Source organism: Neolamprologus multifasciatus, chromosome 3, assembly GCF_963576455.1.
Source record: "Neolamprologus multifasciatus chromosome 3, fNeoMul1.2, whole genome shotgun sequence".
Taxonomy (NCBI): domain Eukaryota; kingdom Metazoa; phylum Chordata; class Actinopteri; order Cichliformes; family Cichlidae; genus Neolamprologus; species Neolamprologus multifasciatus.
In genome coordinates this window covers 45,258,781-45,275,114 of record NC_140441.1, presented here as the reverse complement: position 1 = coordinate 45,275,114, position 16,334 = coordinate 45,258,781, and the positions used below count along the sequence as shown (strand labels likewise).

The 16,334-nt window shown below is 40.6% G+C and overlaps 2 protein-coding genes across 2 annotated transcripts; one reads left to right on the top strand and one right to left on the bottom strand.

Moving 5' to 3' along the window:
* The first annotated feature begins 1,297 nt into the window (after positions 1-1,297).
* Positions 1,298-5,830, top strand: ing2 (inhibitor of growth family, member 2). The gene is made up of 2 exons (XM_085153656.1): positions 1,298-1,601; positions 4,646-5,830. The coding sequence occupies exons 1-2, from the start codon at positions 1,457-1,459 to the stop codon at positions 5,341-5,343; spliced, it is 843 nt and encodes a 280-aa protein (XP_085009782.1). The 5' UTR covers positions 1,298-1,456; the 3' UTR covers positions 5,344-5,830.
* A 507-nt stretch (positions 5,831-6,337) lies between these two features.
* Positions 6,338-15,855, bottom strand: rwdd4 (RWD domain containing 4). Its single transcript, XM_085153658.1, has 6 exons — positions 15,675-15,855; positions 15,060-15,140; positions 14,748-14,857; positions 13,648-13,798; positions 10,448-10,556; positions 6,338-7,303 (listed from the first exon to the last, which is right to left on the bottom strand). The coding sequence occupies exons 1-6, from the start codon at positions 15,696-15,698 to the stop codon at positions 7,239-7,241; spliced, it is 540 nt and encodes a 179-aa protein (XP_085009784.1). The 5' UTR covers positions 15,699-15,855; the 3' UTR covers positions 6,338-7,238.
* Between the last annotated feature and the right edge of the window lie 479 nt (positions 15,856-16,334).

Here is a 16,334-nt window from a genome sequence, read left to right as displayed (position 1 = left end):
TGAAGCCAATACAGGAGAAATCTGCTCTCTTTTCTAGTCCCTGTCAGTACATTTTGGATTAACTGAAGGCTTTTCAGGGAGTTTTTAGGACTTCCTGATAATAATGAATTACAGTAGTCCAGCCTGGAAGGAATAAATGCATGAACTTGTTTTTCAGCGTCACTCTGAGACAGGATAATTGTATGCAGCGCTACATATTTGTTTAATATGTGCATTGAAGGACATATCCTGGTCAAAAATGACTCGAAGATTCCTCACAGCGCTACTGGAGGCCAAGGTAATGCCATCCGGAGGAAGTATCTGGTTAGATACCATATTTCTAAGAATTTTAGCAACAAGTAGTTTTATTTGAATTTAGAAGCAGAAAATTTGAGGCCATCCAGGTCTTTATGTCTTTAAGACATTCCTGCAGTTTAACTAATTGCTGTGTTATCTGGCTTCACGGATAGATAGTGTGTCATCTGCATAGCAGTATAAATGTATGCTATGCCTTCTGATGATACTGCCTAAAGGAAGCATGTAAAATGTAAACAGAACTGATCCATCTGAACCCTGTGAAACACCATAATTGACCTTAGTGTGTGAAGAGGACTCTCCATTTACATGAACAAATTGGAGTTGGATAGATATGATACATGATGGTTTAACTACTGCTAGACTGAAAGCCTGTGGTGCATAGCCGATTAATTGAGATAGGTTGGTCATATTTAAGATTGACACATTAATTAATGGTATGACTTTTTTGAGGTGTTCTTGTAAAATGGGGTCGAAAAAATGGTTTGGATGAAGTAATTACTGAAGTAGAAAGATCACTTGGAGAAAAAGACTATGGGAAGTCCTCTCAAACATACATTATTTTGTGGCTTTATGGCAAACATTCCAACTCAAAATGTAATCTAATATTTTGAGATTTTTCACATTTGAATGAACTAAAAGCCATGGTAATGAAAATAAAACAAAATAGCCTTGAAACCTATATTTAAAATAAGAAAATTAACCTTTTTAAATTATGAAAAAAAAAAGCTTTCATGATATTCTTTTTTTTTTTAAACACTAGTGTATTTGAAATTCCGTCAAAACACACTTGTCTGTATTAGCGTCACATTCGGACACAGATGGTGAACTAAACTTTTAACTGAAACATTAGGTCAAATTTGGGCTCTGCCTAAACTACTGCTATATTTCCCGGGAAAATATTATGATAATGAGGTCACTCTAAACCAATCCCAATACTGCAACCCCAAACGGACACGCCTTCAGCGGCGATAAGCGAGAGAAGTGTTACAAAACCATAAAGGGAAAATACTCCCGCATGCGCAGTGGCTTTAGTGTTGTTTGAAGTGAACTGCTGCTTGGAACTGCCTTAGAAGCTGTAAAGTCGCCAAGCATTTGGTTTTAGCAATATATTTACCTGTTTTTTTCACAGCACTTTTTGCCTCTATGCATCTTAGAGACGATGTTAGGCCACCATTTCCCAAATGCCGACAAGTCGCAACAACTGGTCAACTATGTGGAGGATTATCTGGAATGTGTGGAGTCGCTGCCCCTGGACATACAAAGAAATGTTTCTCTGCTTCGAGAAATTGATGCAAAGTATCAAGGTACTGTGCCTTCCTATTTCCTTGTCCCACGCGCGAATCGCTTTGTAAGGCTTTAAGGGCAGTGTCGCGTGCTGTGCTGAAATGGTGGAGAACGCACGAGCCCCGGGTTCCCATTTTGCAGAAAGCTTCATGTCCGTGCTCGTTCTTACTTCCCGGAACTGAGATGTGGATACTCGTACTGACGCGCAAAGTGTTTTAAAAAATGAGGTGGACATCCGTCAGCTAGCATAGCTCTGACATACTCCCTCTGCACCAAACTGCAGGGCAGAATGATTACACTTGATATCGGAAAACATGTACAGTATGACGTGATACACAAGCATTGTTTTAATAAAAGGAGTGTGGTATCCCGCGGCAAAATCGGCCTAACATATTCCAGAAACTAGGACCTTATCTGTATAAAATCAACTTTTGAACAAGAGCAGTGTGTGTCCCCGCACGGTGTTTTCGCTGAGTACTCTTTGCGGTTGGAAACTACGCCTAAACTTGAGGATTTCTCCGCTTTTAACGAAGTCTGTTCGTGTCACTAGATGCTGAAGTGAAATATTAGAATAAAGACGTGCAGGAGATCAATAAGTGCGGTCATCTGTTTGTGAAGCCTGTTTGACGGCCGAGGTTAATGTCACAAGCAGCTTGCATCGCTTTAATAGATATGAGCTGATCAGGTTCTCCCCAACAAAGAGTCGCTTTAGCTCATTTTCGCCTTGTCAGTGAGGTGTGTTTGGTTATGAAGTCCTTGATGGAGGCCTGGAGCAGGCGTTAACAAAAGCCTTCGGTACCGGAAAGCCTTTGCTTTGTTGCCTCATGTTGACACAGAATAAGCAGCAAGTCCCTGACACTTCGGGCTGAGCTCGAATGATTATTTCATTTTTATATTCAGCAATATTCAGTGTTTATGGGCTGCCAATGCACATTCTCCGCGCCGCTCCGCTCTATTAAGTGTGAACTGCAGAGCTGCAAGACAGCTGCTACTCTAGCTATCCCTCTCGCAGCAACTGACTGTCGTCATTTCCTGTAGGCGGGACCACACTGGGATTCAGCCCTCGCCCATGCTCCTGCTGTTTAGGTCCAACTCCAGTTTCACTTTAAGTAAAGAAGAGCCTGGTGCTGGAAGGTGATTTTGCAGTAATTTTACGCTGGGTGTCCCTAAAGTGCGGTCTGCGTATAAAGCCAGCTAGCTGGCAGTTAGTCACCTGTGTGCATTTCCAAAATCCTGATGTCCTGGTAACCTATTTGTAGGTTTCCCATCCCTGTGTGTCAGTTACCAACATCACGTGCTTCTGCTGTATTGCCAAACAGGTAATATTAGTTTACCTGGACGCCGTTCACTTGGTTGCCTGTCATTACTGAAGCTGGTCTAATGTCCCTGAGACAAGTCAAATGTTGTTGCTCGCTTTGCATACGTTCCTTAGAGTTGGAGCTGATATAGTTTAAACCACAAACCCACTTCAGCTACTTGGATTACTTTTGTCATGTAATGTTTAAGTGCCAGATGGAATTTTGTAAAACGAATTTGTTTTTAGGGTTACTCAAACAGTGACCACTGACATTATTTCAGTGTCATTGTCTAATATACCTCCACTTCTTTGGATGCTGTGATATCAAGCCATGTTAGCTTTGATGTTGAGGGAGCCTTGTTGTTTTTGTCTTTGGGCAAGTGATTTTATTTACTGAATTCCCAATAATGAGGTACATTGACCACTAAAAACTCATAAATACATTGTCCATTGTTCAAAGAGCATTTGATCCACTTGACATTTAAAAACATATTTAACCATTACCACAAACCTTCCCATTAGGGGTGGGCGATATAAACGATATACGATAGAAATGATATATGATAAATTTGGCCAACGATAGAGATTTTGACTATATCGCTCTATCGCGATAGCACATGTTGATGATGTCATCAAGCTGCGCCTGTTTTGGTCGAAAGCATCGACCAAATGCTTTCAACTGGTGGTTAGGGTGGTTTGTCCCTAACCACCAGAATCCCTCACGTTAACTTTTATTGAGTGGAAAAAAGTTGGCGTTCATCCTCCAGCTTCACTGTGCTAATGTTATGCTAACATAGCTGTGTCGCTAGCAATCACGTAGCACAACATTATATACCAGGTAGTCCAACTTCAGTAACCCTGCAAACGCCACTGCTGTTTAGTTTTCTGTCTTCATTTATGTTGGAAGTGGTAGCAGAGCTGTACGTTTGAATTTGTTTCAAAAATCTCTCAATCAGAACATGGTATGAAATGTTTAGGTGGAAACCAGCGAGCTAACTTCCTGTTAATTTCTAACTCCGTTAAATTTAATAAATTCTGTTTTCATGGATGTTAAACTTAATTGTTACACCTGGTAAAGCAGCAACGCTGATGATTTTATTAAAGATGAAAGAATTTAGATCGTTTTTAACTCTGTTTGTTTGACTTTGGGACCTGAAGCAGACAGAGTTTTTGACCCAGATTACTCCGCGAAGCTCCTCACTACGGCAGCTGTAATGCACTGATAATCCATCAAGCAGTGCAGCTTACCAAAGTTGTACTAAAACATTTTAACAGATTTCTGCACGCCAAAATCGATTCAAGGTCAGTAAGCACAACCAGAATTCATACATAAGGCACACTCTTGATTTGTGTGTCTTATAGTGTGGAAAATACGTTATACAGAAGAAAATAATATATCACGATATATATCGTTACCACACGTGCTTCAAATTATACCGTGATATGGATTTTAGGCCATATTGCCCAGCCCTACTTCCTGTCTATATTCAAAATACAGCTGCAATTAAGGAATTGAAACATGGAGAGAAAAAAAAAAAAACTATCCTTCCTGAGCCTGATTCTCCTGAAGATTGTGTTGTTTTTAAAGGGAGCTTTTCCTTCCCACTGTCGCCAAGTGCTTGCTCACAGGGGGCTGATTGTTGGGGGATTCCTCTCTTATTGTTTGAGGTGATTGTTGTTGTGTAAATAAAACTGAATTAAAAATTGTTTTATTAATATTTTTTACATTTAAAACACCCATTAATTATTATGTCCTGTACTTTACAGATGTGCTGAATGAAGTGGATGAAGTGTTTGAGAAATACAAAGGTGAGCAAGATGGAGCTCAGAGAAAACGTCTGCAGATCCAGCTACAGAGAGCGCTCATCATTAGCCAGGAGCTTGGTGATGAGAAGATCCATGTAGTGACCCAGATGACAGAACTGGTAGAGAACCGTTCCCGCCAAATGGACTCTCACTCCTTGTGCCTCCAGGAGCCCAGTGAGGCAGAGCGGCTCACTACAGAGAGGCGTTCCAGCATCCAAGAGTCCCCAGCCCCCGAACGCACCTCAACCCGCCGCCCACGACGTCAACGCAACAGCGAGAGCCGTGACTCCAGCCACCAGTCTGCCAATGGCTCTCTGGATGACCCTGTGGAAGAGCTGTCCCTCCCTCCACCCCGAGAGAAAAAGTCCAAGTCTGCAAAGAAAAAGAAACGTAAGGCTAAACAAGAGCGAGATGCCTCACCGGTCGACTTTGCCATTGATCCTAATGAGCCCACCTACTGTCTCTGTGAACAAGTGTCCTACGGTGAAATGATCGGCTGTGACAATGATCAGTGCCCGATTGAGTGGTTCCACTTCTCTTGTGTGGGGCTTACCTACAAGCCCAAAGGAAAGTGGTACTGCCCTAAATGCAGAGGGGACAACGAAAAGACCATGGATAAAAGCCTAGATAAGAACAGAAAAGACCGCAGGTCCAGGTAGTGACTTGTATCTGGAAAGCAGCCTGGCATTAGACCTGTCAGTCATATTTACAAGCACTTGTGATGCTATAAGAGGACAATCGAACACCATTGGCAACCAAATTTAATATTAATCAAGGACAAATTGGGATTGAACTTGGGCTGACACTTGTGCTCCAAGTCTGTAGGGTCACCAGCTACTTCAACAATCATCAGCTTGAACCAGTTTTTTCTTTTCATGTACAACAATAAGCAACTGCATTTTTAACTCCTTTTTAACTCTGGACAAGGTCCACGTGTACATGGCAACTTTCTTTATTGTACTCAGTGACTGAAATCAGTGTCTACAGGAATGGCTTCTAGAGTATAACCTACATGTGTTTATAAGAGACTGATATTTAATGTAGGAGATGGCTGTTGACGGGACACTAGATGTCATTTGTTTTCACCAATTCACTAATGTGTACATTCCTTTTATAATCATTAAAACAATGTATAGTAATTCATTTAACATACTCTTGTCGTTTGTGAACACATCAACAAAAATCGGACCAGAGTATGTTTTGATTTAATTTGTTTTGTGCTGCTCTCAGGGACCACTGTCACTAGGGCTTAAAATTTGGGACACTTCCACATTTGGTCTAAGAACTGGAAAAACTTCAAGTCCTGTCACTCTTCTTTCCAAGCTCCTTTGATATCTTAATAGATATGCATCATAGCACCTTCCTTCAAAAAGGCTGAATTACCTGCTTTTGTTTGAGAAAGATGAGAAACCACATCACATTCTTCAAGGCACATATTATACTCAGCATTGTCTTATATATATTTGTCAGTTTTTATTCAATGGGAGAGCCCTGATATAATTGACCTCAGACAAAGGTATTGGCGGACTTGCACCCATAAGTAATTCTTGATTCAAGATGACCATTTGCAGCTCCAAGAAATGGACGCTGACTGCAGCACAAAACAGTGTTATCACAAGACAAGCCAATGAATAATTATGTTCTGAGACCAGCAGTAGATAAAATTGATTTTATTTCTATATAAAAACTTCTGGCTTTACAATTCAAAGGGCAGAGGGACGTTTATCAAAATAGGAAAATATTGAGAAAAGTAACACGCAGCTCTGCTCTTAACACGTCACATGGTACCTCACAGTAACAGCAGCGTAACGCTTCAGCTGAGAACCCCAACAGCTCAGTGCTGGGCAGCAGATCAGTCAAACTCCAGCACACTTCACCCTGACAGACCACAGAGCAGGAGACTCACTCTTCAACAAAAGCCTAATGTGTTCTCCGTCTCATGTACAGTTATGGCCAAAAGTTAATTTCATACACTTTGCTGTCTTTAAACATGTTTCTATGATATTATGAAGCGCAATCACAAAGATTTCATGAATTTCAAAAATGTTTTCAAATAAAAAAAAAAATTGATTTTGCAGTGACGTGACTGCTAAAAGCTTTGGCCGTAGCTGTACTAGCAGTGAGGAAGGAAAAAAAAAAAAAAGTAAACCACCACAAGCACAGCAAAGCCTTCAGGTCATTTTCAGCTTACAGTCAGAGTCTAACTGGGATTGTGAGCAGATCCAGTTTTACACACTGTCCTCATTGTGGAAGCAGTCATGTTGAGTGGCGCATGTAGCTGGAGTATTACAGACACCATCAGCCTCACGTAGCTTGTCTGTGCAACCTAGTCTTCATCTTTCCCTCCAGTTTTACTGAGCTGCAGCAGGGATGCAAAATTAAACAGTAAGTCACTCTGTATGTTGACAATGTGCAAACAATGTTCATTTAACCATTGCCACTTACATGCTGGAGGGTGGTCAAGCAGCAGGGACCAAGGAAAGAGGACAAAGATAAGAAAAAGTTGTAACAACAGTGCTTAAAGGAACAAAGTGCACCATCTGGTGGTAAAACACTAAAAGACACCTACCTTAATTACATCAACCCAGTTCCAGCCTCTGGGCAGCTCACCTTTGTGATCTGAAAGCAGGAATTCAAATATTATGAAGCTAACCTATAAACCTCTTACTGCTGTCTAATGACAGTTATATTAATGAATATCAAGTATACATGAAAGTGATTCCCAAAGTTTCCCAAGGCTTTCCACTTTACATATTTTCTAATGTTACTGCTGTGAATATTCGATTTACATGTGGATTCTCTCTGTGATGACACATTTTGGTTGAACTTCTACAGCTCGTATATGGTCTGCATATCATTGCATTCAGCAGCAGCCTAGACCTATTGCAGCATAACTAGAGGACAATTCAGGGCCATCTAATCCAACTGTAATTATTTTGTCAAAAATGGAAGGTTTTATGCTTAGTCTTAAAAGTCGAGAGGGTGTCTGTGTCCTGAATCCAACGTGCAAGCTGGTTGGACAGAACAGGGTCCTGAAGCTAAAAGCGCTACCTCCCATACTACTTTTAAATACTCTAGGAACCACTAGTCCTAGCAGTCTGAGAGTTAAGTGCTGTGTAGGCTCATTATTCAAGAGCTTGTATGTGATGAGAAGGATGTTTTTAATTAGATTCTGGTTTTAACAGGAAGCCAGTGAAGAGAAGCCAATATTGTAATTCTATCCAGAGTAAGCATCTGGTTTGATAGTATACTTCTAAAATTGTTAGGGCCGAAAACAATAACCTCAATTTATCTGAATTTAGAAGCAGAAAGTTAGCGGCCATCCAGGTCTTTAAGTCATTCCTGCAGTTTAACTAATTGGTGTGTGTTATCTGGCTTCATGGACAGATAGAGCTGGGTGTCATCTGCATAGCAGTGAAAATTTATGCTACGTCTTCTAATGATACTGCCTAAGGGAAGCATGTATAATGTAAACAGAATTGGTCCTAGCACAGAACCCTGTGGAACATCATAATTGACCTCAGTGTGTGAAGAGGACTCTCCATTTACATGTACAAATTGGAGTCTATTAGATAGATATGATTCAAACCACTGCAGTTAAATATTTCTAAAATATTATGGTCAACAGTATTGAATGCTGCAGTGAGGCTTTCAGGGTTTTACTGTCAGAGGCCATAAGCTCATTTGTAACCTTCACTAAAGCTGTTTCTGTGCTTTGATGAGCTCTGAAACCTGACTGAAACTCTTCAAATAAGCCATTCCTCTGCAGATGATCTGTTAGCTGTATGACAACTACTCTTTCAGGAACTTTTGAGATAAAGGAAGGTTGGACCACGTTTTGTGGTCAGCACCCTCTCAGTCCTTGGTGAATGGACTGTGCACAGTGATGCTGGTGTTTCAGCAGCTTCCAGGCAGGCTTGAGCCTTAGTACTTCCTGAGTTGTTCCAACTCATTTCCTCTCAGCTAAAGGGGACGGTTTGGGTTGTCTTCCATTTTTTGGCAAAAGCGTATAACATGTATTAATGAACAATGGTTTAAAACTGATGATCCTGAAATCTGCACTTGTTTAGAAATGGCTCCAATAGACCTTCTACAACTACAGTTTTCCTTCTTAGCTTTTGAATGAGTTCCTTGGACTTTCCCATTGTTCTGACTACTGGTGAGTCCAGTGAGTGCTGCCAAACATCGTCATTAATGATTGTTGACAAGAAGAATGAAGGCATTCACCTATTAAAACGTTTAAGTGAGTGCAAGTGTATATTTGAGCCTGTATTCATACTTAAGAGAAAATCCAAAATAAATTAAAACGTTGCTTTTTATTTTTTAGTCATTAATGATATATATTGAAAGAAATAATTATTTGATACCCTGCTGAATATGTATGTTTGATAACTGACAAAATGAACAGCCCCCAGTTTTTAAGTGGCAGTTTAAATAGAACACAGACAGAACATCAGATGTGGCAAACCTGGTGACCAACTACAAGAAACACCTTACCGCTGTGTTTCTCACCAAGTACTCACTCGGGGGATCATGTTTTCAAATACTCATTTCACTCAATGGCACACAAATCAATGTATAATATTAATGAGGCGTGTTTATCTGGATTTTTGGGTGATATGCTGTCACTTGAAATTCAAACTATCATAAAAACGAGAAGCTTTTCATTTATTTGTAACTGAGCAAACTCACAAATTCAGCAGGGGATTAAACCATTACTTCCACTACTTAATACTGTATAGTCATTCCACCCAGGAAAAAGAACTGTTTAAAGAAATCACACCCAAAATTACCACAGCATAAATACCCAAGTTAAGTGTGTGTAAACATCTGATCACAACTGTATATAAATACAATTATTACACTTGTAGATGCATTATGAAACACTAACCAACGAGGGACATCATGACAGCTACGTTCATCTTTATATGCAGTCTAACGATTTTCCATCAAAATGTTTCCAACAGCCTTGCTGGTGGTGCTTTTACTTTATTGTGTTAATCTCAGAGCCATAATTGACTTGACTCTTTTAGCCTTGGAAAAAGAACAAAATCAGTCATCAATAGGAATAGTTTTTGTGTCATAATAATCAGCCTCAATTTCAATCAGTTACTAGAGGAATATCGCAATGCAGATGGAATCTCAATAATTTAGATAATCTTCACCGGGAAAAAAAAAAATTTGCTCTATTAAAAAAAAAAAAAAAAAAAGCTGCTGTAAAGCCAGGACATCTTACTATTCATGATTGAATGAAGAAAATAAGAACAACCCTACGTTTCTCTTCAGCACTGTAGCCAGGCTGACAAAGAGTCAGAGATCCACTCGGCAATGAATTCCTTTAACCAAAATTAGTAATGATCTCATAAATGTTTTCAAACAAAATTTTAACCATTATAGAAAAAAATAACACATAAACTTCTCAGAGATGTAAAGGTATGTATGTACATTAAATACCATTGATATTTATTTCTACCTTTTCTCCAGTTGATCTTTCTGAGTTAACCAGTAATTGCATCCTCCAAATGATCAATCTTTTAGAGCCCACTCCTACCAGACCGCTCAAAGAAATTCCAGAAGGTTAATTATGGAGTTCCACAGGCGTCTGTGCTAGGACCAACTCTGACCAATTCAGAGTCAGAGCACAAAAGTTTACCATTATCCCCAAATTAAAACCAGCACTGTTTTGAAGAGCTTTTAGAAGAATATGGCAGAGTTTTTATAACGTATCCAACAATACGAGCTACTGGACACAGTTTCATGTACCTGTTTTGTTTATCATCCTTCTTTTCTGGGCTTTAGTCAGCTGCTCTCTCTTTTCCTTCTTCTTTGCTGCTGTGGCAGGTTCACTCACCTCACTGCTTGACGTCAGCGTCTGCACAACAACAACAACAACATCATCAATCATTTTGGGTTTATTCCCCTCAAACTTTGATGACTCAAGCCAATCAGTCAAACACTAAATTCTGAGCAAAAGCGTGCATCAGGAAGATGCACGCTCAATCATCCAGGTAAGTAAATCTCCAAAAGTTGATTCGGTTAATCTGTTTGTAGCGTTTTGTGGGAGAAATGTTTCACCACTCATCCAAGTGACTTCTTCAGTCTCAGCTGACTACAGCTTTCAATCTTATAAACAGATGCATAATGACTAAAACCAGCCCACTGAAGGAACAATGGGCTGGGAGGTCAGTTCCTTATTCTTAATTGTGCAAATTCTCATGATCACTGATCAAAGACCACTGATCAATGGCCGTGAGTACCATTCACAGAGAGTTGGGGAATGGCTGCAGTCACAGCATTGTGAGATGTACCCTTAGGCCACCTTATAGACTGTGATAGACTGTCTGAAGCAGTTAGAAGAAGAGATGGCTATTGAGTGGACCTCATACCACAGGCTGTACCCAGGGGAGTCTACACCAAGTCTGTATGGTTTACCAAAGATACATAAACAGGATGCACCTTTAAGACCGATTGTCTGCATGATCAAATCTGTTACCTATAACATCTCCAAGTTTCTGGCTTCGATCTTCAACTTGCTGGTGGGCAGCTCTGAACACCACATCCAGAACACCCTGGATTTTGTTGATAGGGTGAGAGATGTCATTATGGAGGCAGATGAAACCATGGTCTCGTACGATGTTACATCTCTGTTCACTTGCATCCCAGTCATGGAAGTGTTGGAGGTAGTCCGTAAGAGATTACAGGATGACCCCAACCTCAGCAACAGGACCACTCTCAGCATTGACCAAGTGTGTTTGAACTGTGTCTTCATTCCACCTACTTCACATACAAGGGTCAGTTCTACAGGCATAAACATGGGCTCCCCAGTTTCACCCATCGTGGCCAATTTGTACATGGAAGAAGTGGAAAAGAGGGCTTTGCTATCCTACCCTGGAACACCACCAAGCCATTGGTTCAGATATGTGGATGACACCTGGATGAAAATCAAATCTCAGGATGTACCACAATTCACATATCACATTAACTCAGTGGACCGACACATCAAATTCACCAGGGAGGATATGAAAAGTGGCAGGTTAGCCTTCTTAGACTGTGAGATTTCCATCAGTAATGGGGGACATCTAAAAGCTGATGTGTACCGTAAACCTACATATACGGGTCAGTATCTAAGGTTTGACTCTCATCATCCACTGGAGCACAAACTGGGTGTCGTCAGGATGCTACAGAACACCATCCCCACTGAAACAGAGGCCAGGGAGGCAGAAGAACATCACATCAAGAAGGCCCTGAATAAATGTGGTTATCCCAGCTGGACTTTTGTCAAAGATGGAAAGGCACCTAAAGAAAGCTCCAGCTGATCCAGGAGAGAAGGACAACCGCTGACTAAGTGGCCTGTAGTGATCCGTACGTGTCAGGAGTATCGGAGCAGTTGAGATGCATTTTTTCCTAAACACCAGGTCTCTGTGGCTTTTAAACCCCAAAACACGCTGCGCCAAAAACTGGTCCACCCCAAGGATCGGGTCCCTCGACACAAACAGAGTAACATAGTGTACGCTGTTAAGTGCAGGAGGATTGTCAGGATTTATACATCGGGGAAACCAAACAACCTCTGGCTACAACACAGAAGAGCCACCTCGTCAGGTCAGGACTCTGCAGTCTATTTACACCTACAGGCCAGTGGACACTCTTTCAATGATGAGGATGTACACATCTTGGAGGCCATTTATGTGAAAAGGGAAAGACCATCTCTGAATCGAGGAGGGGGCCTAAGGGTACATCTGTTACCATCTTACAATGCTGTGATTGCAGCCATACCCCAACTCTCTGTGAATGGTACTCATTGCCATTGATCAGTGGTCTTTGATCAGTGGGTTGTGGTCAGTGGTTGTTGATCAATGGTCATGAGAATTTGCATAATTATGATTAAGGAACTGACCTCCCAGCCCATTGTTCCTTCAGTGGGCTGGTTTCAGTCATTATGCAAATGTACTGTTTATAAGATTGAAAGCTGCAGTCAGCTGAGACTGAAGAAGTCACTTGGATGAGTGATGAAACGTTTCTCCCACAAAACGCTACAAACAGATGAACAGAATCAACTTTTGGAGATCTGAGCAAAAAACTACATGCAGTGCTAACAAAACCATAACAGGAGCTGGGATATTTTCCACCTTTTACCAGCTAATAATAATAATAATAATAATACATTTTATTTGAAAGCACGTTTCAAAACACTCAAGGTCATTGTACACAGAATAAAAAGCAACATAAAAGCAAGCAGTTTACACAATCATAAAAGCATAAGACATAAACAAATTTAAAATAGCAGAGTGGCTAGGTTATGTGGGATAAGCTATTTTGAACAAGTAAGTTTTGAGTTGGGACTTAAAGAGAGAGAAGGAAGAGATATTTCTTAAATCAGGAGGTCGGGAATTCAAGAGTCGTGGAGCAGAGCAGCTGAAAGCCCTGCTCCCCATGGTGGCAAGACGGGGGGAGAGGACGGAGAGTGAAAGGGAAGAAGAAGATCTGAGACACCGAGATGGGGCGGTGATCTTAACCAGATTAGAGAGATATGGAGGAGAGAGATGATGAATAGCCTTAAATGTGTACAAGAGTATTTTGAAATTGATACGATATTTGACCGGGAGCCAATGAAGCTGCTGCAAGACAGGAGTGATGTGGTGGATAGAAGGGGTCCTGGTGATGATACGGGCAGCAGAGTTCTGGACGTGTTGGAGCTTGTGGATGGATTTTTGAGTAAGACCAAAAAGAAGTGAATTACAATAATCAATCCAGGAAGTAACAAGGCTGTGGACAAGAATGCAGTGACATGTGGGGGGAGAAAAGGACGGAGACGATTAATTTTGCGCAATTAAAAATAATCAGACCGAGTAACATTATTAATGTGTGAATTGAAAGATACTGTCGAGGATGACACCCAAACTTTTCACAGAGGAAGAAACGCTGTTCTTTATTATGGTAATATTGGGAAATAATAATGTACTGACCACAGCCGTTACTATAGACTTGTGGTTCTCCATGAGCGTCTCCTGGTTCTCCTTTGCCCACTCAAACAGAGTGTACATCATTGCAGCTCCCAGGTTAGCCTCCACCTGCTCCTCCAACTTTGCCAGGATCAGCTGCTTCGTCTCTGCTGAGCTGTTTTCAAAGCAAGATGATGGAAAGAAAAGAAAATCCTCAAGTACTGTCCATCAGCCACAGTCTCACCCTGCACTCTCCAATACTGTAAATACAGTACTGTGCAAAAGTCTTTGTTTCTTGTTATAAAAAGCCATTTTTTGATATTCTTTTAAGCAAAAGTTCTGTGTTTTGTGAGTCTTTCAAAGTTTCTCTTTGGCCATCGGCTTCTTTTTAAATTACTTTCAGGTCAGGTCCTCATACCGGACCTTTTTCAGAGGAAAGGGCTTTTTTAAGCCTTTTAACCCTGACCTATGAACCATTCATGCAGTTAAAATCAAGCAATGAACTAGTGTTGTGACCACACATGACAAATAGCAAAGAAACCAACTTGAAATTGTATCTTCAGACACTTTGTTACCAGCAGCCTGTTGCAAAAAACACATAATTTGTTTAATTTCTTTAGCTGAATCTCTGAAAAATGCCAAAGATAGCAGTTTGACAGCAGTAGCAGTAGTAGTTTTTCATCAACAGCTAATTCTAAAAGAGCTGTTAGTCCAAAATCTTGGTTTAACAAATTCAAACTGAGGACAAAAAATAAAACTGAAAACACAGAGAAATGACACAAATCGCCCACAGAATTCAGGGTGTGTTGAAGAATAAAGTGCTCACACCAAGCTGGTTAGAAAGAACTACATGAAAATAGTTTTCTCTTTCAAAAGAGTGAAAAGGCCAATTTTGGAGGCTTGATGGAGGAGTGAATCATTTGAATCAAATATCCTTGGTCAAGATACTAACTCCAAGTTGCTCTCTGATGAGTATGTGTGTGTAAATATTAGAAAGCACTCAACCATAGAAAAAAAGTGCATGAATGAGGACTATAGGTTCTACATAAGAAACAGTCCATTTACCATTTCTTCAAAGACTTAAATTTAACACAAACTAAGGGATCAGTATACTTGGAACTTACATCCTGTTGTTGAAAAAAGCTTCAAGTGAGATCTGTGGAGCAGTTTCAGGGTACATCTCAGGCCACGTGATGTCCAGAATGAATGCTTTGCTGTCCTCGAGTTCTCCTACCTTTTGTGTAATATTCAAAAAGACGAGAAGGTTACTGACACTGAATTCAGCCTTTAGGTTTGTTAACATTTTAAAGTAGCTGTGAGCATGATGGCTCAAATTTCTTGTTTTAATTCTATGGCCATAGTTCTGAAACTGGAAACTGGACTGCAGAAGACAATCATTTTTGCACAGCCTTGGACAGTGCAGTGCACATACTCACCCTAAATTGGAAAGAAACTGGACTCATTTCCTTGAAACATTCATCCCCCTCATAGATGGAGCGAAGAGCTTCGAGCTCCATCTGGGATCACATAAACAAGTGAAGTAACAGGAATATCATCAGGACTGAAGTACATCAAGAACACATCAGACAGCACGCTACCAGACAACCCTGAGAAATGCAGTCATTAGCTTAGCAAAGGTTTGCAGGACAGGTCTGTCACAAGGCCTTATACACTCGTATGTGCTAAATTCATTGCTTTTACGATCTTTGTATCCAAGCCGAAACAAGTCACCATCATAAGGAGCCGGAGAAGCAACAACACAGTAGCGGTGGAAAACTGCTGTGTGCCGGCTAACACACGGGCTGAAGCCCTGTTTGTCGCTGCAGGTACAAGATTAACCTTGTAGACTTCTGAATGGAAGGTGTCGTGAGCGACATCTGAACCAGGACGAGCTGGGAAAGTGTCGCTGAGCTTTTGTACTCGAAATAATAACAGTCTGTTAACTTGGCTGCTGTCTGGAACCGAGGACCACCCCGATCAATGCTAACAGTCACGCTACCGTCAACTAGCTAGCAGTTAGACGCTAACAGCATTCATGCGTTCTTTCATACCTCTTGATCCTCGTTGGCTGTCATACTTTTCTTTTCCTGCACTGCACCCTCTGTACTGAGCTTCAGACTTGGACACGGCACACTCCTAAAAGCCCATTTCTGCCATTCAAACTTTATCACTTCTCTGGCTCACACTAAAACACCAAGATCTGAACACGCGCATGCGTAGTAGACGTACGCCTGACCTTTAAATTAATTGTCAAACATAGTTTTTGTCATTTAAAGACAAAATGCCGCAAAAAATGTTGCTGGAAAGGCCCACGTGACTTTATTCGATTGCTTTTAGATCGTCAATAAATAAATAAAAAAACTTTAAGCAGAAACAAGAGCAGGAGCTCTAAACACACGGGGGCAGTAGTCATTCATAACAATGAAACGAAGCGCTAAGACCAGAGTAAAATGTATTTTGATCTGAAAAAGAAATAATAAAGTTAAAAAAAAGAGTTAAATGTTGTTGTTTTTTGATGTTGTGATAAATTACATATACAAATATCTGATTACACTAAACACGTCAACAAAAATTATCATAACAGACTTTCAGCCACTACCTTGCTTACTAATATGCTCACTTTATAGTTTGATTACTAAAATGGTATAGTTTTTCAAAACAAGCTATAGCCAGCGCTTTTGCATAGTATTTTATTATAAGTAGCTGACATT